This window comes from Strigops habroptila, assembly GCF_004027225.2.
Source record: "Strigops habroptila isolate Jane chromosome 13 unlocalized genomic scaffold, bStrHab1.2.pri S16, whole genome shotgun sequence".
Lineage (NCBI taxonomy): Eukaryota > Metazoa > Chordata > Aves > Psittaciformes > Psittacidae > Strigops > Strigops habroptila.
The window spans coordinates 10,539,161-10,565,598 of record NW_022651054.1 but is presented as its reverse complement, the minus strand read 5'-3'; the positions used below and the strand labels follow the sequence as shown (position 1 = coordinate 10,565,598).

Below are 26,438 nucleotides of genomic sequence, written 5' to 3'. Positions count from 1 at the left end.
GGCTGAATGTGCCACACTAGAAAGTGGAGAACAGTTTGTAACTAATCTCAGAGCCATCAGCTATGGAGGGGAGCTGAAGATGACAGTATTTTATCAGCAGAACCAAACACCGGTCGATAGCTCCCTGCTAAAGCTCCTGAGTAAAGACTGAATAGATTTTGGGACAAATGGGGTATAATTTAGTGTACAATTGAGCATATCAAGAACTAAGGACCAGAGGTGGATGCTCAGCCTGCCTCTTAAGATAGACACAGACCGTTGGAAAGTACAGAGTTTGTGTAGGTGGGAGGAAAAGTCCGCTTGTAATTATTTGTAATCTTACGTATTTTAACCTACACTGTCTTTTAAGAAGAAGATTTTAAGAGAAGCCCCTGATTTCCCTCTGTAGTTATGTGGCTGTGCTAAAAGGGGGAGATTTCTGTGTCACAAACAGTGTGAACACAGAGCCGTGAGCAGGGCTGGGCGTGCAGAACTGGTGGCAATTCACAGAGTCTTTAAAAGACTTGGTTTCAAGACTGCAGCTGTTGATTGCAGTGGCTCTGCTGATGGCAGGACCTGTAATGTAGTGACACCCTCTTCAAATGCCCATGGAAGGTGGCTTTGTTCTGAAGATTAGCATATTAGCTGAAACCTTAGTGTGAAAAGGTAATTCTCTCAGCCTATATATGACTTGTCATTCTTGAGCTGGGCATTCTGATGTTTTCCTGTAGCACTTTATGTATTTCAGCTACAATTTACCATGATCCTCTGGCACTAGGACTGCACCATCCGCTGATAAAACCCAACTCATCTTTAAGGACAAGGAGAAAGGGAGGGCAAGGAGTGCCTGGAGCAACACCCCACGTTACCCTTCAGCTCAGGCTCACGCAGTGTCCATGGAAAATGTGTCATTTTCCCTATTGGCACTAGATGTCACAGTTTTTCCTTCTCAGCAGCATGAGGGTCAGCAATAATCCATGATCAGAGCTGGAGTGCTGGCAGGCTGTGGGAAGGTTTGGCCAGGTGAAACTCAGGACAGTGGTGGGCAGAGGAAAAGTCCCTGCATGGCCCGGGGCTGAAAGTGCAGCTTAATGAATATTATACAAGCAGAGCTTAATAGTTGAACTGCATGTTCTGCTTTGTCACCCCATGTTCCTGTGGTTTTACGACAGGCACAAGGTATTAAAACCTCTCTAATGTCACTCTCGGATGTATCTTTATCTGTCTGTAACTTCACTGGATGCAGACTATTTCAGCTGATGGTTTCAAGCCTCATGCTCTGCCTAGGGAGAAGTTATTTATGTTTAGTTTGGAAAGCTTCATCAAAAATGCTTTTGTTTTGGTAAAAGCTTCAGCGTTGCTCCCAGTTGACTTCGTGGGCTTGGAGCAGGAGCTTGCGTTTGATAGAGAATCTGGTTTGGGTTCAGCATTAGGCCTTTTGCTATCACCAAGAGGCACTTCATACCTTGCAGCACAGATGTGTGTGCAGTAAAAACTCCTTTAATGTGTCTTTTTGAGCTTTCTTTGTGATGCTCGGTGTGTCCATCCGCTTCCCCTGACCATCAGCCAGCCTAATGCTGGGTTCCTCCTTGGCTTGCCATCCGAGCGCCCTCCAGTCTAGTGTAAAGAACCAAGACAGCACGAAGTCACGTCTCCTTCAGTCTGTGGTGCCACACGATGCCCTTCACTGAGCAAACCTTTGTCACGTTTCCTCCTGGAACTGTTTCTTCCATCTCTCATCCGCTTGGCCGCGTGCTCTTGGGAAGGACCGTGCCAACGCGCGCTTGGCTCTGCCGCCTGCGACCGCGGCTTTGATCGCTAAATGACATCTCTCTCGGAGCCAAGAGGAGAATGAAGGAATCCTGGGTTTTGGCATTCCACCCTTGTCAAGGCGCTGAGGCTGAATGCCTCTGGCAAAACACATGCATCGCGCCCTGGTTTGGGGAGTTGGGTCATGCTGAAGATAAACTTTTCACAGCTTTTGGTCACAGTGTGAGTGCGGATCCGAAGTTCTGGGCATCAGATTTGAATGATGAACTACCAAAACTTGCTACCTTTGGGGATGGCTTTGTTCCCTTTCTAAACACACCTTGTCCATGGCTGTGCAGCAGAGTGATTCAGCATCCTGGGGCAGTGGCCACTGATTTACCTTCAGAGTCGACAGAGGTTGTAAAGGGGGAGTAAACCCCATGTTTCTTGACTTAACATGTCAGAACATGCGAGTACAGCAGGGGAGAAACATGCTTTCATTAATGTTCAGCTTCAGCATTTCCAGTGCTCACATGCCAGACCTCTACAACTGTTGCATTTCCTTTCTTATCATAACTTTTGTATGTAATAAATACTGACATACAAATGTATTCATGCTTTATATGTATTTTTACATATAAAACTTACATATGATGCACATGCCACAGAATGGGAACAAGTTAAAATCCTTGCCAGGGTTCTGTAAGCTCGGTTGTCCTACTTAGAGATTTCAAGACCCACATTCAGGTTTCCAAATTTGGATGTATATAAGTAAAATGAAGCATGATCAAGTACCTCAGCTCAAGCATCATCCTTGTTGTGAGAGAAGTCGAGTAAACCAACACAACTGGCATGGCTCAAGCGTAGATGCTGTCAAATACTAAACTGCTCTCGTTTATATCAGATTTTGTTAGCTGTGCTTCTCCAGGAGTTACAGATCCTGCCAGAAAGAGACTTTAAAGCTCCCTGTGCCTGGACACCAGCCTCTATTTGCCTTGGCTGCCTCCGTTCTGAGCCTCTTGTGCCTTCAGCAGGAGCTGGGATCGGTTTCTTCCCCATTCCCCTCGGTGCCTGTTGTCAACAGCTCCTGCTGCCACTCGCAGTCAATTTGTAACTGCATCAGCGTGTGTATTACTGTTCCCGTCGATAGCGCAATTAATGTTGAAGTCAATTTTGGTGTTAATTTTAGGCCATGATTAGTGTTGACACTGTGTGTCAAACTAACGGCATTTATGAGCACCATGAAAACGAACGTTAGTTAATACCGTGGTTTTACTATCTGTTAATGGTTACATTAAGCCAAAGCTCTAGTGGGAGAAGATGTGTATAAAATTATATATATAAAAACTTGTGTGTAATGTATGTGTGTCGTGCGACTCTGCATTGCTGCTGTGCTATTCAGGGAGCAAATGACATCTGAGCACTGAATCCTAATCACAGTTTGGAACATCAGAAATAATGATCACTTCTGATCGGAGGTTGTGAATAATTCATCCGCTTTGATTTCCACGTTCTGTCCAGTGATACTTTTCAAACCAAATGTGTTCCTACAGGAGAATAATGGCCCCACTTCTTATGGAAATACTGTGGCACAAATCATTTTGCCAACATAAAAACAGTTAAATAAGACGGTTCCTGCTTTTATTTTTCCCCTCCCTCTCTCCTTCATCCCCGGGCGTGCTGGGAATAGAGCTGGGGCAGGAGCAGCTCTTCCAACCTGTGCTGGCTCTTAAAAGGAGCCCGTTTTGAAGGCACTGCCACTTACCATCACCCATTCTTGTTCTGACAATGCTCTTAGGTGATCAGCTCAGCCTGTCTAATTAACCTGTGAACTCACCACTTTTTGGCAAGCTGCCCTTAACTTAAAAATCTCTTTCTTCCCCTGAAATAAAGAGCCAGCCTCTCCTGCCCATAAATTTAAACAGAATCCACGTTGTTCATAGCAGGAACCATCCTTAGTTGTGCCCTGTGCTTTTTATTACTGCATAAATGGCACAAAACACGCTGCGTGTTGGGGAGGCAGAAAGACACAAGTTAATAAAGTGATGCACTTTAATTTTTCTTTTCTTATACTGCATAAGGTTGCTCCGTATTTGTCAGCTATAAACTATTTTTGTCTTTACTATGCCCTGTCTAGGTAGTTTTTCCTATTCTCCTCATTAGCATTAACAAGAGGGATTTTATTTATGCAGAGGATGCACAATCTCGAGTTAGGAAACTATTCCAAGAGTTCTGTTACAATCTGAGTTTTCTAAATAGGAAAAGCTTTTAATTTGGCTATCTTCTGTATTGTCAAAATGGACAAGCTGATGAAAGTGAGGAAAATCTCTTAGATTTATAGGTGAGAACCTGTGGGACCAGTCCTGGATGCTGATGGAGCTCAGTCACTAGTGCCTAAGCCCTGGGGTTAGTGTTAACTCGCTTGCCTCACAGATGAGCTGAGGGTGCCAGGATGTGACTGCCAGTACATTGTGGTTATCATGCAGGTTTCTGGCAGTGGCTTCATGTGTTTCCATCTTGCACTTTACTGTGGTGACAAGTATTTACCAAATACAAAGCCTGAGCATTTGGGTTGCTCGTGTGGGTTGTGCTCATCTAACATTGCCTGAAGCTTCCTGGGGTGGTCCTGGGGTCAGTGCAGCTGCAGGGAGACCCTGTAAAAGTCCTGTAAATCAGTGTTTTCTCTGTGCCATTTTGGGTGGTGCAGTTTTAAAGAGAACATTCCCCCATCTTCCCTGCGGGTTTCCATCAGTAACTAGAACTGGTTTCTGAGGTGGTATCAGAAAGTTTTGTAAGTGCCCACTTACAAAATTTTAGTTATGGCAGGGATAAAAAAAACCCTGTAAAGTATGATAAAGAACTGAGCTGCTGTAGGTGTCAGGGTATAGGCAGCCAGCCCTTATTTCTTAATCTTGAAGCCTTAAAGTTTGTATTTGAAGACTTTTTTAACCTGCCCTTTCTAACTGCAAGCGTGCCCACTGTTGAGACTTAGCACAGAGACACATTATCCAGCTCCTGGCATCTCTTTTCCTCCTTCTGCTATGAAAGTCCATCAGCAGAAGAGCAGAAGTCCAAGGAGCCCCTCTGGCTCTGTGAGTTTGTTTGGGATCCATTAGGTTGCTCTCTCAGGCTCTGGACTTGTTGTCTGTGTGACCTCCAGTCCCTCTGCACCCACTTGTTTTACAGCATCGCAACTTTTCCTTTTAATTTGGCAATAATACTGGTAGTTGAGCAAAGCATCCCACTGACTTTTAGGGATGCATCCTCCTGCTTTTCAAAGCACTGCAGTATCTCTGTCTCTTCCAAAGGCTGCAGTTGGATGCTAAGATGTAACTGTAAATCTGCAAATATTCAGAGGCAAGCACATTAATCCCTTACGCCGTATCAGTCAAAACAGCAGCGGCTGGAACTGAGGGGAAGGTGAACTGAAACACCCTCATTCTGTTAACTTGCAATCTCAGCTCTTGGAATGGGAGGTGCAAGGGAAGGAGCGGCCAGTAGCCAGTTGTAATGGCTTTGGATTGCTGCCTGCTTTACTTCCAATGACCCTTTGATTAATTCCTCTCCCATTTTATTTTTTTTAATGAGCCTATTATGGCATATCTTATTGCAGATGTTGATTGGATCTCAACTGTGTATTGTGCCATTTTGATTTGGATGAAATGGCACATATCTATCTGCTGCTTCTCCCCTTTCCCCCTCCCGCTTTAGTTCATCATGTTCAGAATTCAGAGTCTCCACAATGAGAGTTTCAACCCTCCTGATTGCAGAGGATGTGCAATCGGCTTGAGGAATGTGTACTCAGAGCTTATGATCCTTGGGCAAGCGGAGACTGGGTGATGCATGTGGCTTTCAAGGGACGCTGCTATTTCCATCTGTTAATGGCATTCCAGGATGGCCAAGTCTCCAGTGCAGCGATACGTGGTAGCTGAGAGATGGGAGATGCAGGGTACAGATGTTGCTGATCTCCATAAGATGGGCCAGAAGAGATCATCCGGTGATTATAAAACGAGAAATACCTGGCAAAAAGCATTACTTATCCAGGCAGGTTTGGAAAGAAACTGCTGCAGTGTTTGGGAAGGAAAAAGGGAAGAGCCAAAGAAATAAAAGGATGGACAGAAAAAAATTAAGGGTGGCAGTTATGAATAAAAGGATGATTAAACTGAGGGCAGGGTGGCAGAGAAACAGGGTGACAAGGTTCTGGGGTGATACCTGGGTAGCCCAAGCAGATGGTCGGCAGTCTGTACAGCAGCACATCCATCCTCACCCCAGGAGCTCTGGCACATGGGATAAATGCAGCACCCTGTGAGAGGGGTGTCTGCAGAATGTGTTTTGGACCCGTGACAGGTCCCTGGATGGGGAGAGGGAGGGCCAGCATTGGTGTCTGGGGTGGGAAGAGCAATGGAGGGTGTGCTGCAGGGAGTCTGGGAAGGATTAAGACTTCCCAGCTGTGCTCCCCACTGGCAGCGCGTATCTCAGCTGCTCTTGTCGGAGTTCCAAAAGAAAACACACCAAGTGCAACACAAAGGAAAACACATAATTCCCCCCTTTCCCATCTTGGAGATCTACACTTAGTGTTTGTTGTTCCCTGCTCTTTGGTTGCAGATTGGGATGGTGGCCTGGAAGATGACCCTGAAGACCCCGGAGTATCCCGAAGGCCGCGATATCATTGTCATTGGCAATGACATTACATACCGGATCGGCTCCTTTGGGCCTCAAGAGGATGTGCTGTTCCTGAGGGCTTCAGAGCTTGCTCGGACACATGGCATCCCCCGTATCTATGTGGCTGCCAACAGTGGAGCCAGGATTGGTTTGGCTGAGGAGATTCGGCACATGTTCCAAGTAGCTTGGGAAGACCCCGATGACCCGTACAAGGTAAAGAGGCGCAGGAGTCACAAGAGAAGCTCTGCAGTAGCTCGTAGGAGAATCTTATTTTTACACCATCTCTTTTAATAGAGGTGAAGGTAGATGTTTACCAGACTGTTAGATCCAAAGTTCTCCTTGGTATTGGATCTCTCGGGCAGCAGGATTGGTATCCAGCATGAGTTAGTGCTAAATGCTGAAAGCATCCCTCAGCTGGAGCTCGGATGTTAAGAGGGGATTTTCGTATCGCTATCTGGAATTAAATCCTGCTTCCTCAAAATGTTCTTTTTGGAAGGGTTTATTGGCGATTGGGAAGGGACTCCAAGTGGGAATTAGATGAATGAGGGTTTTTTCCCTGCAGGGATACAAATACTTGTACCTGACTCCTCAAGATTATAAGAAAGTGAGTGCCCTGAACTCAGTTCACTGTGAACACGTGGAGGACAATGGAGAGTCCAGGTAAGCACAGACAGGTCAGGATGAAAACCTTTCTGTTCAGTACATGCTTAAGTACTTTGCTTAGGAAGGGCCTAGTGGAAAAGATAGAAGCTAGTCTGAGGGTGCTGGGTAAGAGGGGACTGTGCTGGGGAAGGGAAGGCATGAAAGAATGTAAAGAAAAGGTAAGAGCCTCATTATAATCTCTTGTTCTGTTTCTATTTCCTGGGCTGCATTCTCTTCCTTTCTTGCCTTTTTTCCAATAATCAGCCTGCTCCTTGCATCCTATGGGAATGACAGAATGACTTTCCATGGGCAGTCTTCTCCCTTGTCATTTCCTCTTTGCAGTGCTGCTTTGGCTGCTCCGATGTAGGACTATTTCATGTGGAATGAGCCCACGTACTGGTCCTGGCTGGGTTTTATGCACATTATTCTTTAGAGCCTTAATGATATTTAGTCAGTTTCCATTTTCTTGGTAGCAAACTGATTCAGCAAATCATTGGACCTTGTGACTCAAAGGCTGTATGTGTCTCCCTCAGGTATAAGATAACAGATATTATCGGAAAGGAAGACGGACTTGGAGCAGAGAACCTCAGAGGATCTGGCATGATTGCTGGAGAATCATCTTTAGCCTATGAGAGTGTTATCACCATCAACTTGGTAATCCCCCACTGCTTTCTATTCTTCAAGCTATTGTCTGCTTCAGCTAAAAACCCTGCAGTGATATCCAGAAGGGACATCTGGGATCAGACCTCTGGGTGTTGTGAATTGGCTCCCGAAGGCTTTGAGCAGCACCACTGGCACCATTGTGGAGCTGGGGCCCTTCCAGACTAAATTTAAAACACTTGTAGAAAACAGTGTTATTTGGTTTCATGTTTGCTCAGTCTCTAAGGTGCTAAGTCTCTTTTTTAAAATAAAGATACTGTGTTTTACCTTAAAATAGATTCTGGACTTTTGCAGTGAGACCAGGTTTTACAGCCTTGTAATACAAACATGCCCAGTGTTATCTAGGTGTTTGAATCAGGGGGGTTTGGCTGTGTGGTAAGACAGAAATCAATGCGATTGCTTTATTTTCTTAAGGTTACGTGTCGGGCAATTGGAATTGGAGCTTACCTTGTCCGGCTGGGTCAGAGGACTATCCAGGTGGAGAACTCTCACATAATCCTGACTGGCTGTGGAGCCCTCAACAAAGTGAGTCTTTATGTGTTTCAGTCTTCAGAGCTATGTGAATTGAGCTGGTTTTGTGAGTTCTGCTGGAGGCTCGGGGAGCTGCCACCACTGTGTCATTGTGCTCGGTCCCTTTTGCTTTCTCCCTTCTGGGGCTCCTCCTGATCCAGAAGGAGAACCAACACAGGGCAGCAGCTGTGGAACTTGCCTTTGCAGCGTGTTTCCTTTGCTCTCTGGTCAGAAAGCCGTCCTTTCTTGACAAGAGCATCATACTGACAGCTAGAGGCACTGTTCCAGGCATCCTGGCTGGAGATTGGCAGGGCACCTGGGCACAACTGCAGATTTAAGGGCTTGAGCATGAGCCAGGTGAAGGGGAAGAAGGAGCAGCAGCTTCTGACAGAGTGTTGTGGTTTAAACCCAGCTGAAATCAGGTCACATAGGTTGTGTGTGGTGGCTAAATGACAGCAGTGGGGAAGCCCACCGGCTGGGCAGCATCTTCTCCCACCCACTGTGTACTGTGATGGAGGAACCGGGGCTGTTTCCAGTGTCTGGAAGATTATGTTTCAAAATGCGTGGGCCAGAATCTCCCTGAGCTTTCAGCCACCCACAGCATTGTGTTGGTACTGGGGGAGCACTGAAGCCTAAGTGTGGATGGAGATTTCCCAGGGGTCAGCCCTGCTGTGGACATCTCAGCTATGGGAGCAGGAGGAGCACCTCAGGCTGTAAGGAAACTTACTGCTTTCACTCCTAAAGTGGCTCTTCTTTTCCCCCCTCCACCAGAGGTGCTTTTTCTCCCTTTGCTGCCCCAAGCCTGTTAATACCACAGCCTCCAGCTCCTTGTCTGTAGCAGGCACGGCTCCGCTCTCGTCCCTCGCACTGAGGGCTTTGTTTACATGGGAGTTGGGATTGTGCGGCGCGAGTGCCCTTCCCATTGTGCAGCTTTGTTGTCAGGCCCTCTCCAGCACCTGGGGTGGTTGTGCTTCATCGCAAGCTGTGTTTCAAGGAGTGCCTGCCTGACAATGGGAGATAAAAGGAAAATAGTCTCTCGTTGAATTATTTCCCTGAATAAAGGGGGCTCTGCAGAAAATGAAGCATTGATCCTATCAACTCCAGGATGCAGTACCCTCAGTTAGATCTCTTACACACATCACACACCTGCATCAATGGAAGGAAAAGAGGCATTTGAAGATCCATCCTTTAAAAAGAAATTGAGTCAGTTTAGTGCTTGCTCAAGTGGAGTAAGTTGCCTGGTTCCAGCTGTCATTTGTGGGGGATCGGGGCCCTGCAGAGTTTCCCAGATGGCAGGGCCAGGCTGTTTAGTCCTCCTCTCCTGCTCTCTTCTTCCCAGGTTTAACTGCTCTCTCTACCCGTGAAGTGAATTTTGTTTTGATAGGATTAGATTAATCTCACTAAATTTTAGACACTTAAAAATTAAGGATTTACTCTAAATTAAGACTTCTGTCAGCAGGTGTAGGCAGGAGGAGATGCTTTCTGGGGGTGACTTAGCCCATCCCAAGAATTCTCCTCCCTCTGCATGTGTTTTTTATGTAGGCATTGAGCCTCTACCTGGCTAAAGGTCAAGCAGAGGAGGAATCTGTTCCATCCTATCCGGCTTTCCCAGTAAGACAGCTAAGCCCAGACTAAAGAAGTTTACCTGTCCTTGAATAGTGGGAGACTGGGAATCCAGTTCTGGTCAGAGCTTCTGGAATGGATCCAGCTAGACTTGTGTCCCAGAATAGTGAAATGATGCCCAGTGCTAAGCTGAAGTGCCCAAGCTCAGTCTAGTGGGGATCTTAAGGAGGGTATGAAGCAAACGGTGAATGCTAATGCAGGATCTACTTCAGGCTTACCTTTTTCCATGGAAACTGTTAAACTCTTGTCCCTTGAATTTAGATGGACAGTTTGAACTTTCTTTTGGCTAGAAGTCAGGTCACTGTCAGCTAAGCAAAGTCCTCCCTTGTAGGAGTGCAGAGGCTGTTGGGGCATGATGGTGTATGATGTGTTCTTGTTCATTCACATGAATAAGACTCCAGAAGGGTCTCATGGTGGAAACCCATTGTAGTTCTCCTCTGTGGAGCGAGTGAGCCCTGCTGCTTCTTGTTCCTTTAGAGTAGAGGGTGAGAAGAGCCTGTGCAGCAAGGCCAGTGCTTTACTTTATGGGAATTGAAGGTCCCCAGTCCAGCTTGCAGGGTCTGGAGGAAAGATCATGGCTGAAACAAAAGTAAATGCAAACTGCCGCCTTGCATGCCAGTTGGAACTGGAGGTATCCTGACCCAGTTGCATGCAAATATTCCTTTAGCTTTTCCCAATTAGGTGCCAGAGATCTGGGACAGTTTTTTCCATTGCTGACTTTTAACTGCTGTCTTCCTGGAGGATGCTGTACAAAGCTTACACGTGGTGTGGTGTCTGTACACCCATCTTCAAAATGTCTTCTCTTTGCAAGAAGAGAACGTGTAGTGCAGAATGTTTCGGCAGAGATGGAGACAATTGGGCTTTCAGGGAGCACTGAGGGGGGTTTCTGGGGTGGTTTGATTCTTGGTTTTATTTTTCTTTACTGAAATACTGGATTCCTTTTCATTTACAATGGGAGCAGAGGGGGACTGTGACAAACATTCTGTGCCAGCAGATCTGTTGCTAGTCTTGTTCATTATCATTATGTAAAACCAGCCTGAGGGTTTAGGTGTAGAGGGAAAGGTCCAGCTGCCAAAACCAGACCGTAACCTATAACTTAAATGATGAGCTCAAGGTCAATAGCATTTTTAGCTGCAGCTAATGTTTGGTTCTGGAGGTTGGCTAATCACGTGCTGGCTGTGTCCGTGTCACTGCTTTGTAGGTAGAGAGGCACATCCCTGCGAGACACCTGGTACCAGGCAGGTTTAAGGATTCTCTCAGCCCCGTTGCCTGTCAGGGGCGAGAAGAAGCTGCACAGGAGCCGTGTGAGGTTTCCCTCTGCTCCTGATGAAGCTGTCTTTGTTCACAGCCCACACCGACAGGCAAAGGGGGAAGACCCGGGCGAAAGGTGGCGATGCTCCGTGGTGGGGACACAGCGCTCTGCATGTGGGGGCACCGGGGCTGCGTTTCATCCGTCCCCCTTTTGTCTTCCCCAGTGCATTTCAGCAGGGGGTGGAGAGGTGGAAATGACATTTCATTCCTGTGCCGGGAGCGTGTGCGCGCGCCTGTGCCGAGCCCGCTGACCCCCCTGGAAATGGAAATAATGATAATGCGCGTCTCCTGACTGCATCAAAGTATCAGCACATCAAAAGCCAGGAGGCATGAAATGCAAATGATAAAGTGAAAGCAGATGGATTGTGCATGATCGCCTGATGCCCAATGAATTTTAAGAGCTGCCGGTTCACATGGGGAGAGGGGCTGAAATAAACACGTTATCCCGGCAATTCTGCTTTTTGTTCTCTGCTGCTCACTCCTGACAATATTTTTTCACACTCCAGCGAGCAGCCACTCCATCTCCCTCCCTCTCCCTCTCCTGCTCTCCCTCTCTCTCTCTAGTGCTGTCTACCTCACACACGTCTCGGGTCATGTCGCCGCAGCTCCGGTGGAAATAATAAGATCTAAACCACGAGGTTGTTATTTGCATAGAAATAGCATGGAGCCCCAGGCAGCGCGGGGGAAGGACACAGAGATCATTTGTCTAAAATTTTAATGAAAACTTTTGCTGAGGCAGAGGTTTTTATATATATTTATTTTTATTTTTTTTTTTAAACTTTACCTCCCCCTCGTTTTCCACCCCCCTCAACTCCCTTTCCCCCTGATTTCATCTCTTAACAGGTTAATTTCCACTGGTTTTCTTTCTAATAGAGGTAAGAAGAGCCCACCGTTCCCAGTTTATGCATTGCTTATATGCTTCAAGCTTCCAGTCCTCCCAAGGATATTCCCAAGTCTGTGGCTGACCTATTTTTAATGAGTTTGCTCCTCCTTGTCTTTTGTGTTGAGAAGCAAGCCTGTCTTTAAGACTGTTTTGTTCATGTAAACGAATAGTGGCTTTCAATCACCTTTTCTTTACAGATGCATGTTCTGAGCTTCTAGAGGAAGCCAGGTTTAGCAGAGGTCTTCGGAAACCTCCTCTAACTTGATACACATCAGTTCATTATAGAGATGGTCAACCTGGTGTCTCGAACAGTTCATTTTCTGAGAGATGATGAACTGTCCCCCACCCTGTATTTCACAACAGGACATCTACACCTAAAGCGGTCATCGCTTCTGGAAGTGAGGGGAAGAATCTAACCAGCATACTGTTCTGTTTCCTCTCCCTCCTGTTAGCTTTATTTTCCCCCAGTGATACTCTATAATATGTAGAGGCAGTGAAGGTGAAGAGTCAGGAACCACTACACTCTGAGATGTTCAAAGCAGAGTTCAAAACCAGAGCTCTGTGTCTCATTTCCCAGTGTGCAGCCAACCGCCTGGTTGTGGTGTGACATGTTTGATCAGTGGTTACCTGCTGGTGGCTTGGCCTTGAATCCTTAGTTCATTTGTATCTGGGATGTGTTTCGATGGGAAGTGCCTGCCAGCAGTGGTACGTTGGCAGGGTAGGTAAAGAAATCCCATCCTCAGGATTTCTTTCTGTGGAAGGTTTTGCCTTCAAAATGATCTTTATTTAAACGGTCTGTCTGCTTCTATAACCTGTTCTAGACCTGAAGGAGCTCAGGAACCAACTCGCCAGGTTGGTAACGCGCTGTTTCTAGCACTGCGAATTGGTGGATTTTAGGGAGAGAAAACACTTCTGAAGAACAGCTTTTAAGAGGGGTGTTTGTGAGATGAGCTGATGAGTGGAACCTTGATGGCTCACTAGGGCAACATGTAAATATCCAAGGAACTTCCAAGCCTTTGTCCAATTGAGTAGCTCTTCCATTGATGCAGACACGGCGTGTGGTGGTGAAGACGTTAACGTGATGGGCGCCGTCCTGTGTGCAGGCAGCGTAGTGTATGTGTCAATCAGGTGACTGTGGATGAGTCCCTGAGGACTTGCTGATACAACAGACCATAATTGCTGCGAGGATCGTTTTGACAATCTGCATTTAAAACCCAACAACCCCTTTGCACGAGGCCAGGAGAGGATATCCTTGTATTTTAATTCAGTCCTGAATTGTACTGACTGTCAAAGCCAGAACTGAGGTTGGTGTGGCTGCTTTTGGGGAGATTTATGATTCCATTGGTGTAGATCTGCAGCTGAATGGTGAGAGCATCCCCATGGCAGGCAGAGGAGCAGTGTGAATGTGAGACAGCTTGAACCAGCCTGCTTGGGTGGTGGCTATCCCCTGCCATAGGTTGTTTGGTGACACAAGTTTATATTGAGGCACTTCAGCCAACATGGCTCTGTGCTGTTGGTAGCTCTTCAGCATCTTCTGACAGACACGTGGAGGTACCCTGCCTGCTTCTTTGGGTGTCATTTGGTCCCAGTGCTAAAGCAGCCTGGCACTGACCCGATGGTTGCAGGTTGTGGCTGAGGGAAGCTGCAGAACTTGGTGGGTGCTCTGGGATTCAATACCAGGGTGAGAACATGGCTCAGGGCTTGGGAGGACCAGGCAGAGCTGCTCAGAGGGTGTTGGTTGGGTCTGAGGCTTGCTGGAGGAGCTCGTGTGAGGAATAGGGTGTTTACACAGCCTGTCGTGTGTGAGTGATGGGTCTTCAGTCTCACAAACAGTAATATTTACCCCTCAATTTCACAATCTGGAAAAATAAATAGAAGCCCTGTGAGACTGATGCTGTTTTGAGGGGTTTACTGTAAAATGCAGGCTGTGGAAAGCTCTTCTTTTGAGATTCAAGGCAGGGATAGCTCAGTATCTGCTCAAGATGACTCCAGTCTTGGGATTAGATCAAAGCAATCATGTGAGAGCAATCATGTGAGTTAGAACAGCAAGTGCCATCCCTGTCATTCAAAGGAGCATTATAATTATTAATGCATGATATGAATCTTTCTGTAGTGGCACAGCAAGACTATTAGGAAGATAGGTATGGGTGCCGGGTGTTTGAGAATGCTAATCAAAGAGGGTCTAGGAAATGTCAAACAGAAATTGACACTTCAGCAGCGTTCACCATCCACTGTTCCTCATGGATCTCACCAAGGTTACCCTGCTCTCGGCTCCAGCGGCAGGGGAAGCAGGAGGAGCTGCTCTGCTGGGCCTGGGTGGGTGCAGGAGGTGATGTGGTGAGAACAAGGGGTGAGTTCATGGGTGGAGGTTGGTCTCCCAGGACCAGTGCAGGACCTCGGTGCTGGTGGAGGTCTCCCTGCCATAGGTCACCTTCACTCACACCCCAACAAAGCCGGTCTGGTTTGAGAACCAAGGCTGGAGTAAAGCTCTAGTAAGTCAATCCCATTTTAGCAATATTTGGCAGTAGGAAGAGAGCAGAATTGGTTCTTTTTAGTGCCAGTGAAAGGCGTTAGATACTGGGAGAGCTGGTTGGTGGCAGTCCTGGTCACACAGAGGTCTTTGCTCGGTGTAGAGAGATGAATGTGTGCAGGATGGATGCCTGGACTTCAGAGCAGTGCAAATAAACAAACATTACCCTCTGTTTCTACGTTTTATTTTTAATTGCCTTTCTTTAAGTGCTGATATTTGTGTATTGTTCCCATTAGAGACAATTTATGTTCCAGGCATCGCATTATCAGTCCCTTTATGTTTGCTTAGGGAAGAAAGTCTAATAGATTTCTGTTGACTTTTTTTTTTCCTCCCTCCTTCTATCATTTTTAATATGGATCTTGATCAGTTTATCTGTGAGGATGGTGCTGTGGGGTCTGTCTGTGTGTGTGTTTATTCCTGCTAAAGAGGAGTTTATTCAGCACAGTGGCCTGTATTCTGCCTATCTAAACCTGCCAGGGAAACTCCTATGGATTCTAAACCCTATACAGGCTTCATGAAAGCAGGACTGTATCCCAGTTCCTGGGGGTTCCCATACCTGCAGGGTATGTTCTTACTGGAGCATTAACTCAGGTACTTGATGTTCCACTGGAGCTGAAAGGAAAAAGGCTCTTTTCAAACGTGTCCCAGAATAACTGGTCCTGACCACCCCTGTCTTGGGGTGTCCCTATGGGGTCATCAGGGGGACCTGCCTGTGGGTCTTTTCTGCAGTGAGTTGTGGAGAAATTACCTGCCCTTCTGGAGGGGAGATTGGGATGAGATCCGAGGCAGAAGTTCTTCCCTGTGAGGGCGCTGAGGCGCTGGCACAGGGTGCCCAGAGAAGCTGTGGCTGCCCCATCCCTGGCAGTGTTCAAGGCCAGGTTGGACACAGGGGCTTGGAGCAACCTGCTCTAGTGGAAGGTGTCCCTGCCCGTGGCAGGGGTTGGAACTGGAGGAGCTTTAAGGTCTCTTCCAACACAAACCAGTCTGGGATTCTATTGGGGTCCGGAAGGTGACCAAGGGAATGGCCAAACCAGGATCCTTAAGTATCATGGAGACAGTCATTAATATTGTTTATTGGGCTGGTGTGTGGATTAGGGACCCCCTGGCTGAGGCAGGTGGGATTTATGGGTGTTTGCACCGTGTAGAATCGGGGGCTGTAATTTTAGTTTGCAAAGTATATTGAGTCCTTTTGATTTAGCACTGACTGGTGGAGTGACCTTGAGCAAACCGTGCGGTCTCTGCGTGCCATGGAGGGAGAGCTAGGCAGGGATTCTTTGACAAGACATTTTTCATTTGAAAATGCCACCTCACTGAAACTGGAACTCTTCAGGAAAAAAATACCAGGTTTGATGGATTTCTCATTTGGAATTTTTTGGGTCAAATGAAAAGTTCTTTTTTGGATTTTTTTTTTGGCTGTTTTTCCCAATTGACTTTTCTTTTCAAATGAATTTATATTTCTAATATCTACAACAAATATCTCACAATTCAGAAACAAGCATCTTGACCCTGTCTGATATTTGACCACATCTCAAGATTGCAAAATTTGATTGTTACAAGCCAGAAACATTCAGAAATCCTCATCAGTCCTTGCAAGATGGAAGAGCTCTTTCCTCCCAATAACCTTCTGTGTTGCCAGCAGCAAACAGAGAGAATGTCTCCTCTGTGATCTGCTTAGAGCTCTGCTCCTGTGTACTAGTGAGGTGCTTTGGGATCCTCAGGCAGAAGGTGGTGGAGAAAGCCCATCTGCAGCCACAGTGTCCATCTGGATGTGTCTTCCCCTGCTGCCTCCGAGGTGAAGTGCAATTGCTTTTCCCCCCCTGATCTCACCAAATTAAAGCAAGTAAAAGGACTCCACCAGCAAGACCTGCCTGTGGATTTGCAGTCAGTAGCCATCTCCAATAACCATCAGGCTGTCAGCTTCCCCCCACCTCCCCCTGCCTCCCACCTCCCCCATCACTCACCAAAGGGAAAAAAGAGCTGGAGCCACAGCTTGAAATATATCATGCAATAGTGTATCATGAATTTCTTGTGAATCACATTGGTGAAGCAGGTTTATTTATTTCTGAGACTCTAAATCAATACAAAGTAGGTCTCTTAGTTCTGAAGCTGGGATGGAGTGTGAAAAAATGAGCCCATTGTACTCTTAAAACTTTGGGGAAAGGAGATGACAGCTATATAATTCCATTTACCAGGCACTAGGGGCTTTAATGTGAAGGTGACAGGGAGCTCTTTGTGCATTTAGAGCACCATATCTTCTAAATAAAAGATCTGTAGACTTGATAGTGGAGTATAGCTCTGACTTTAATAATCTCCAAGCATTAGACCGAGCCAATATGTTCCCAAGTCAGAAGGGTCCCCCACTGAACGCTCGTAAATTAGAAGTGCAGGAACTGCACATGTTTGGATTAGAAATGCAAGAGCAGGCTGCAGGCAGGGAGAGGGGGCTGCGGATGGGCTGAGGGCTCGGGGCAGGGCTGCAGGAGCTGGGCTCTCCTAGTTCTCCCATCCAGCGTTGCTGTTTTACCCTCTAATGACATGATGTGTGTGGGGGAAGAGCTGAGTGATGGGCATGAAAACGGTGAGATCTGTTGAGGCTTGACTGCACATAATGGCAGTCGGGTTTTGAGTTCCTACATTGTGTTTTCTGATGAGACATTCATTCCCATCATTTCTGCCTCTTTATGAAAAGTAGGCTCTTTATAGTACGTGCATGTGCCTTTTCTGCTTCAGGTTTCTGGCAGATAATATGAATGGTGGGATGGGAATTGCAATTATTGAAATTATTTGGATAAAAATCTGGCACTTCTATTTGATATAAACACATGATACACTCTGAATAATAACAGCACTTATGTTACCTAATGATTCCCATTCAAGCCCTCTGCTGTCATTTTTTCACATCTTCCCTCTGTGATGAAACATAGGAGCCAATCAAGTTTGCAGCCAAACCAGCTTCGTAGGGAATGTCTCAACTTACCAGCTTCTGCAAAGGAGCAGAGAAAGCAGCTGGTCATCATGGGTTTGGGTGCTAGAACATGATTAATGTGCATACGACATGCCTGAAGACCTGTTGAGGATGGTCTTGTAAAGGCCGAAAAGGCTGCTAGAATCCTGGCTTTCCTTTGTGCTTCCCAAAAGATCCTCTGAAGGCAAAAGAAATGGGGTTTGCCATTGCAGTAGTGAGGGGTCCTCACTAGAGACCTCAGAACAGGCAGGTTTGGGGTCTCTGTGTAGGGCTGCTCCCCCACAGCAGCTTCCTTTGGTAGCATGTCACACTCTGGGTGGACAGAAACGCAGTTTTGGGGTTTCTGAGCTTTCATGGAGTTGAAACAATTCTAACGTAAAGCACATTTCCTGGTGCCAGAAGCTTACTGTGTGGTGCTTTGCTGTTCATGGCTGCTCTTTTCTCTCCATTTTGGCCTCAGATTAAGCACAAGATCGGAGGTCAATAGTGCCAATATTCAGATATACGTGTATTGTGTATCTCAGCTTTAAAATCCCAGAACCTGGTCTTTTCCACCCCTCTTGCTGGCCCGTTCTTGATCTCAGTTCTACAGCAGCTGACTGTTGCAGCTGCATCTGTTTTCCCTGGAGTGCCAGTAACCTTCCTGCTAGGAAGGACCTGCTTTGCAAACTTAACCTTCTGTGCACGTTTGGTCATTAAACTGATGCCTTCTGTAAGCCTTGGGCTAGTGCTGCTTCCACTTCCAAACCTCCTGCTTTATGTGACTCAGCGGACCTCCATGGTCACCCCAACCTCTCAGGGTTGAAGTTTTCCCTTTCAATAGATCCTGGTCATATCAGATAGAGGGTTTAATCCCGTGCAGTCTTTTCTCCTGCGAGTTTCTTTCTAGCATTACTAACTGATTTAGCAACATAGAATCATAGAATCATTTCTAAATCCACTCGTGCCTCTGCTGTTTGTCTTATTGAGGAACATCTGAATCCCTTTAATTGTATCAGGTTTGGACTTCTCCAGCAGATGTATTCTCTTTTACCCTTGGATATTTTCTTGCTGAAACATTTATACAGCAATATGCATTGCACCATTTAAGATTGTTAATTGGAGATTGAATTACTTGTCAGCCTTTAAAAATGTAGTCCTCTGAGGTCAGAGATGAGGTGGTTAGCAGAGCTGAATGGATGAGCTATCACATTCATTTCTTTCTCAAGCCCAACGATCACTGTCTATAAGCTGGCTGGCCCTTCAGTGCCTTTTCACCTCTGGCACCCACTGCAGTCTGCAGCTCTATGTGTGGAACACCTTGGCAGGATCTCCCATCATTCCTGAGAAGCTGGAGGAGCACATGGGCAGGAGCAGGTTGGGGACCAGCACCCAGCTTGGTAGCATCCCTTGAAAATGCATCCTTAACCCCTCATCTGCCCAGTGCTGGTGCTGGGGAGTGAGTGGAGCAGCCTGCTTTGCATTTGGACTGTGCTTAAGTCAAGATTCAGCGCTTGCATGAGCCCATATTACATGTCCCTCCTGCTGCACTCAGCGCACACGTGTGGACGTACATGTCATATGAACAAAGGCAGCGTGCACTCGTCGGTCCAACTTTACCTGCAGCTTGGGACTCGGTGGCCTCTGCTGCCAAACACTGACAGGTAAATACAAGGCAGGCTCAGGACTGCAGAGGGATTTCATCTGCACAGCCCCTCACCCCGCTCCTCCACTTCACTGGAATGTCTGGAGCACTCGGGAAAAGGAACTGCATATTTATCTTGATCTCCAAAAAGGGATTTAAGGGCGAGAGCAGGCGGTATATTAGACTGTTTTCATTGCCTGTCAGCAGTGGTAAACCTGAGCTGTCTACAGTGTCTCTAGATAAGCAGCAGCAGAGGCCCATTTTGCATGTACATACGTTTGCATTAGTTCCTAGATGGGGAGCTTAAATCCTCTTTATTTTTATTTTGCTCTGTGGAAAGCATTTAGCAGGCTTGTGCCTGGCATCTGGAGGCCTGTGCTTTTTCTTTTCCTTGAACCTAAATCTATGCTGCTGCCTTCTTTACCATGCTTTTTTGTGGCACTGATTTTGTTAGGGGAAGATGAAGGTCTCTGAGCACAGAAGGGAGACCCAGGAACATGTCTGTGCGAAACCACAGCACTGACATTGATTTATAAGCATTTGAGCTACTGCATAACTGCTGTGCCTCGGTTTCTTCTGGATTTAAACCTCAGCTGACATCTCTCTCACGAGGAGCTTTGTGAGGCTCATCTGGTTCTTGTAAGATGCTGAGTTTTGTGAAACACCAGACCACCGGCCTTTTCTCCTCCACAGGCAGATGAATTTGGAGTTAACAGTGACAGCATTGGGCCTTACCACAACTCAAGGCAATGCTTTAGATGGGCACAGTGACTCCCTTACCCCAGCTGTGATGAACTGATGTCGCGCCAGAGGAAAACCAATTGGTCCAGTGGAGTTTTATAACCAGATCAAACTTTTCTATTTTCATATCCCTTTAGCACCTTCTTTACTTTCAGCCCAAAAGATCACATCCTGGGACATGTGGAGTTCCCCTCTACAATGGGTGAGATGAGTTATGTCCCGAGCCCTTGTTGTAGGATGTTGGGGGTGAGGATGAAGTCAGACCCAAGCATCGCTTCCATAAGGACCAGACTCCTTTGGGCTCCAGCTCAGGGTAGCCCTTCTTCCTAAACCAAGCTGCTGTTGGTTTGGTGGGGGAGAGCAGGTTGGCTGTGTGTGTTTGAGGGGTTTTTTAAGATCTAAATGAAGCAGGTATGTAATGCCCTCTGCCTGTTAGAAAGACTCAACCCGTAAAAATAACAAACGGCATGTATTTGCTAGAATGTCAAAGTTATGAGTTTATTTTGTAATGATGTGCTCCTGCCTTCATGAGGTAAACTGGCCGTGGCAGAGGTGTTATTAGTAATATGGACTCAGCGGAGCAGAAAGCCGAGTGACCGAGAGATCAGTGTATCAGTCAGGGAGAGGGCAAATGGGAAGAGACAGCAGGAGAATGAGAAAAGAGCTGCGGTGCCTGAGCTGAGATTAGAGATGGAGCTGTGCAAGAGAATCAGAAGCCCAGCAGAGGCTTGTTCTTTCCAGTCTCTCTAAGGATATGGTGGGGCTTTGTCTTTGCTCTGTCTTCGTGCATGGTGGTTTTTCCCCAGTTAAAGGTTTAAATGGGTCCATCCTGTCAGTTGTCTTAGAGCAAGTTTGAATTAGTGAGCTGAGCTTGGGTCAGCACCTGGGAGATGTGGTCATTGCTGCCCCCTGCCTCAGTTTCCCCACTTGTGTCATTCCCTTAGGAATCACTGTTCATAAGATCTTGCTGCACACAGGGGTTGGGAAGAGCTGTTGTGAGTGGCTTGCTCCATCCTTTGGCACTGAAGCGATCACGGCTTGCTGCAGGGATGGGTTTGTCTATATGTCTTTAGCTAACACCTCCTCGTCACATCCCATCCGCTGATGGTTTTCCTGTTTTCCTTTCCAAAGGTGCTTGGACGGGAAGTTTATACCTCCAACAACCAGCTGGGTGGGATCCAGATCATGCACAACAACGGAGTGACGCACAGCACCGTCTGCGATGATTTTGAAGGAGTCTACACTATTCTGCAGTGGCTTTCCTACATGCCAAAGGTAATTCCTGGCCCTGCAGGAGTGCAAGCTTTTCCTGTGCTTGTATGGTCCCTGGCAAAGTGGTTTAGGATCATGCCTGAGGCTTTAAGCATTCTGGTATTGAAGTCAACAGAGCAGTTTTTGTCTTAAAGTGCTGCAGGAGCTGGGATATGGAGCAGCCTGGCACTGCCTTGGGTACCTCCACATCACGCCCCTGGCGTGCTGCCCTCCCTGCTCTGGGCAGCAGGATTTTGTGTAAGCAGTGGATTGTCTCCTACAGAAAAGACTCTGAAAGTTCCCCTCTGAGGCAGTAATTTGTAGGAGTTGATGTATATGTGCAAGCTGCTCTGCAGCCAAGAAGGCAGCAACAAGAACGGGCAGGTCACCTTCCTTCAGGAAAGAGTGCATGGAACGAGGCAGTGGCCTGGGCACCTTTCAGAATTAAATTGCAACCCCTCGCTAATTCTGGCTATGCCTGAAGTTCAAGAGCAGATGAAGTACAATGTGTGCCAGATGGTGCCAAAGGTTTGGGAGGGAGTATGAAGCTCCCTGGAAGTTTCTCCAGGCTCTTGCCAAGCCTCTGGAGTCCCATCAGTCGAAGGGTTGTGCTGCATGGGGGAAAAAGAGGACTCTGCCCATGTCCTTTTGGTGCAAAACCATGCAGGAGAATGACTTCCTTCAATGTTTTTCTTTCTCCCTTAGAGTGTTTACAGCCCTGTTCCCATCCTCAAAGTCAAGGATCCTATAGACAGACCCATAGAGTTTGTTCCTACCAAGACTCCCTATGATCCTCGCTGGATGCTGGCTGGGCGCCCGAATCCAAATCCAAGTACGTAGATCTTTGGTGGGCAGGATACTCAGTAACGTGTCTTGTTGCAGGGCTGTTTGTCCAGGCTTTGTGTCTGCAGTCCAGATAGACTTCAGAGCTTATCAAGTGATTAGTTCTAAACAATTTGAATATAATATATAAAATAGCATGTAAAATCCTGAGTGCTTGAGGATACCTACAATTATTAGTTACTTTTATAAGGTTGTTTTATGGTTCAGAGGCAAGTCCACGTTCAAAGAGGCTGCACACTAAAGGAATCACAGTATTCCTGCAGATCTTGGCGAATAACTGGATTGGAAACCCTGGAAACCACTGAACCCCCATGCCTGCTTTTGGGGTTGTGCAGCCTGCGTATGGCCAAGCTGCAAAACTGGGTGACCATTCCTCCTGCTGTTATTAATGAGTTTGGGGGGCTAAAATGAGATTTGTGATAAACTAAGTTTTCTGGTTTTGGCTAATATTTTTCCATCCTCTCTCCAGTAATTCATCCAGCTGTCTGAGTGCAGCCAACGCCGGCTTCCGAATCGAGTGACTTCAGATTTTAATTTAGTGGAAGCGTTAAGGAAAGCAGATGATTCCCTGTGATAAGTTAAAGCAGATATCTCCTAGGTGAAAAGTTAAAGCCATTTATTAGAGGAGATATTGCCGTGATATTCTTCAAACTGACGCCCGACACGAGGCCAGAATCTAAACGATCAGCTTTGGGCTCACGATAAAGAGATAATTTTGAAATGGATGGTCACATTTTACAGTGGGGCCACAGAGGCAAGGAATGTAGAACACAGTAATTACAAGTTTGGTCTTGATAAAACACTCTCCATCCTGTTTAAGTCAGCAGAGGTTAGCTTGCTTGGATCTCCACTTTTTAATTGGTTTTGGACTTGGGTTTGTAGAAGCAGAGGTGCTTGTTCAGATGAAAGCATTCCTCAGAAGCTGTGTGCCAAGGGGTAAAGCTGGGAGGGATTTGAGGGGAGGCTTTGGTTAATGTTTTTTGCAGAGCTTCATGAAGCAGAGTTGTGATTTCTGTAGTTGTCTGGTGGGTAGAGTAGCTCGGTGCCCTGGCATTGGGCTATTCAGCTTATACAGACTGCACAGAGCTGTCTGCAAATCTGACTTGTCACTCCCCAGCCCAGCATCAGCAGTCAGCCCAAATAAAAGCTCTTCATTGTGGCCTTACCTGTTCACTGGAGCAGGGGCCAAGCTGAAATATTGGAAAACATTCCTGCCATGGTGCTCCTGCCTGCCATGCCAGCGCACAGGTCAGCGTAGTGAGGCTTAGCTCCTTCAGAAGGTCTTTGTGACTGTCATCCTGAGAATTTTGTCTGCAGGAATATATGTGAATGGTTAGTGAACAGAGATATGTTGTTGCACATGGGGGTCATAGAATCATAGAATCAACTAGGTTGGAAAAGACCTTTAAGATCACAGAGGTATTGGCAATATATTGGAGTTCGTAATGCAGGAGGAGCCTTAAGTCTAATACTGCACTGGCTTTGTAAAGGGCAAATAATACTAGTTCATAGTTAGTGTGATCAGGGCAATCAAGGCCTCAGACTAAGGGTAGAAGCTGAAGTATGAGACAAGTCATTGGGTAACGTTCTCTTCAGGAACAGTTTGATTTCTCTCAAGCATTAGGAAGTTGCTGCCTTCTTTGGGCAAGAGAACAGGTCCGGGAGCAGATGGTCTGCTCCAGGATGGTGGCTCCCAAAGCATCCTTGAGTTCAGGGAGAGGAGCATCAGCTGGTGTCCTCTGTGGAGCAAAGAGGCTTTTGGTATCAGAGTATTTCATATCAGACTTCCTAAAAGAATGTGTGAATGCTCACATGTGTGGTCTGGTTTTAAAATACCGTAGGAATTTTTATACCTAGTTCCTGGATTTCTTCAGCGTTCTTTCTTTAAAGGAAAGATGAGGCAAAATCAAGAGGAAAAAATGTGAGATAAGTTTCCAAATAGAAACAGGCATTTTGAAAACCATCTTTAATGACTTTACTGCCTTTTGACAAATGTTTTGTAGTGTCTTGAAAAAAACCAGTTATTTATTTAAAGGCGTGTGAAGTCCCTCTGCTATCCGAACCCCATCGTTTAACAATAAATGATGCTTTTGCTGATAAATTACTGTCTTTATGCAGACTAGCAAATGAAATAAGACATGATGGCTGAAGGCAGACAAATGCTCAGCTGTCTAATGTTCCCTTGTATTATAATCTATTTAAAAATAAATAAATAAAGAGACAGCGCTGCCTCCTCCAGTTGGCATTTTCAAGCAAGTTTCAGTTGCTGCTTTGATATTCTCTCTTTTTGCTTCCCTCCTCTGATATTTCCATTTTTATTCCCTTCCCTTTAGGTCAAAAAGGACAGTGGCTGAGTGGTTTCTTTGACAATGGCTCGTTCCTGGAGATCATGCAGCCCTGGGCACAGACAGTAGTGGTTGGTAGAGCCAGGTAAATTCTAAGGGGTCTTTTAGGCAGTTGTAGAAATCAAGTTTTTGTTATGCTTTGCATTTTTCTAGACCATCCTTTGGAAGTCGATGGCTGTAAGTAAAAAGAAGTCATTACTTGAACAGGATATTCCCCAAGGGGAGTCCTTTCCCCTCACCTTGCTGCCAGGTGACACCTCTGCAGGATTCTGAACTGTTCCCCATGGCCTCAAGTTTAGATCCCTGCCTTGAAAACATTTGCAGCCTGGATCGTTCTCAGTGCTGCAGGTTTGTGAACTCAGAGCTGGCAGGAAGCAGAAGCCTGGAGAAAGGATCCTGTATTTGAGAGGATACAAATCAGAGCTGGGCTCAAAACCCCCTCAACCACCTCTTTGCTAGCTGCTGCTTTAGTTTTTTGCCCCCCTCTAACGGCACTGTGAGTTTCCTGATCTGATTGTCTGCTTCCTCTCAGAGTAAAGCCATTTTGAAGGAGTACATTTATCTCCCTCAAGTTTCCAATACAAGTGCTTGAGCTGTCCAGATGCAGCATCCTTATTCTTTGTCACTCCTCAGACTACTGCCAGCTCTCCTCTCAAGACAGAGCTTCATCCTCTTGCCTCCAACAGACTCCCAGCTCCTCAGAGGTGTCAGTGGCTTTGGTTAATTGTCAGCCTTTTTTTTTCCCCTTCTTTGTAAGCAAGTGAGAGGGAAGAAAAAAACCTGAAGTGTCTGAATGGGATCCTGGAGGCTGCGGGTTTTACCCTTGATGAGATAACGGTCGTGCCTGTGCATGACGGGTGTTCAGAGGCCCTCAGTTCCCAGCAGAAGTCTGCATCACAGAAAAACCTTGTATTTCTTTCACCTCAAGTACTGTCAGTATCACAGCGCCAACAATCCAGAGCCAGATGATCTGACAATGGTGGAATTCCTTCTGTAGTTCCCTTGGCCGCGCCTGGGGGCTGACTCCATCAGCCTCAAGCCTCACCAAACCGGTGACGCAGGGGCTGGCCGTAGCACCAGGATATCCCTGGTGATGCTGTGTTTGGTTGCCAGAGCAGGGGGACAGGGAAGGACACCACTGCTCCCGAAACACAGAGGGCGAGCCACTGAGGCTCCAACCAGGGTGCATCACCATGAACCAGTGCTGCTTCTTATCTCTGTTATGATGATAACACACATGGCCCCAGAATTTGGGATGTCCTGCCACCTTTTGATACACTTTAGTATTTTTATCTACCATGTGACACTCTAAAGTTTTATCTCACAAGGTCCTATAGTTATTTAAAGGGTTTTATGTTAAGCAGTGTACTGGGGAATGTAGGGAAATCAGTGGTTTGGCAAAGCTGGAAGGTCTCTGTCCAGGCCTATTCCCAGCTTCACTTGCAGTTCCTTTCTTCTGACGAATTCCAAGTTGCTTTGGACTCTCACATACCAGGTATATATAATACAAATGAAACTTGCTTCTTTCAAAAGCAGTGGCATGTTGAAAAAAACAAATCTGAGTGTATTCTTCTGGGATTGTTACTGTAAGTGCTGCCAAAACTCATCTTTTGTATGTACGTTTGGAATATGTGTGCTGGTGGCTGTAAATTGTCTTTTATTATTCTATGGCAACTTGTCCAGGGACACACTATAAAACAAGATGTAGCATCTTCATGTGCTAGCCTGATAAAATTTATATGAAGTATTATGGAAAACAGAAGTTGTTTTGAGCTGTTTTCAAGTTCAATAAATAACTGTAATACTTGGATAAAGATGTTCTTTATTAGGTCACATGGGCCCTAATATAGAAGTTATAAGTTACCGATTTAAGACGGCTTCTGCAATTACGGGTTTCTAGGCAGACTCTTAATCATAGTGAATGGGAATATTTTCAACCCCCATGTGCACATGGGCCTTGTCACTTTCTCTGCCTGCAGCCCTGTCATCCAGCTTGAGGTGGTTGAGCAGAGAGTGTTGGCTCTGCTGGGACTCCCGTCCTGGGAGTAAGCACTTGTCAGCACAAGCAAAAGATGCCTTTTGTCTACAGGAGCTGTTAGATGCTGTGAAAGCAGAGCTGA

At 46.4% G+C, this 26,438-nt stretch overlaps 1 protein-coding gene across 1 annotated transcript in view; it reads left to right on the top strand.

Annotated features, from left to right (window-relative positions):
- ACACA (acetyl-CoA carboxylase alpha) overlaps positions 1-26,438 on the top strand; it is a 114,890-nt gene that overhangs the window by 67,716 nt on the left and 20,736 nt on the right. Inside the window, 7 exon segments of the mRNA XM_030472174.1 lie at positions 6,334-6,603; positions 6,953-7,050; positions 7,566-7,686; positions 8,107-8,217; positions 21,011-21,154; positions 21,836-21,962; positions 24,307-24,403. Of these exon segments, the coding sequence (XP_030328034.1) occupies positions 6,334-6,603; positions 6,953-7,050; positions 7,566-7,686; positions 8,107-8,217; positions 21,011-21,154; positions 21,836-21,962; positions 24,307-24,403 (968 nt within the window).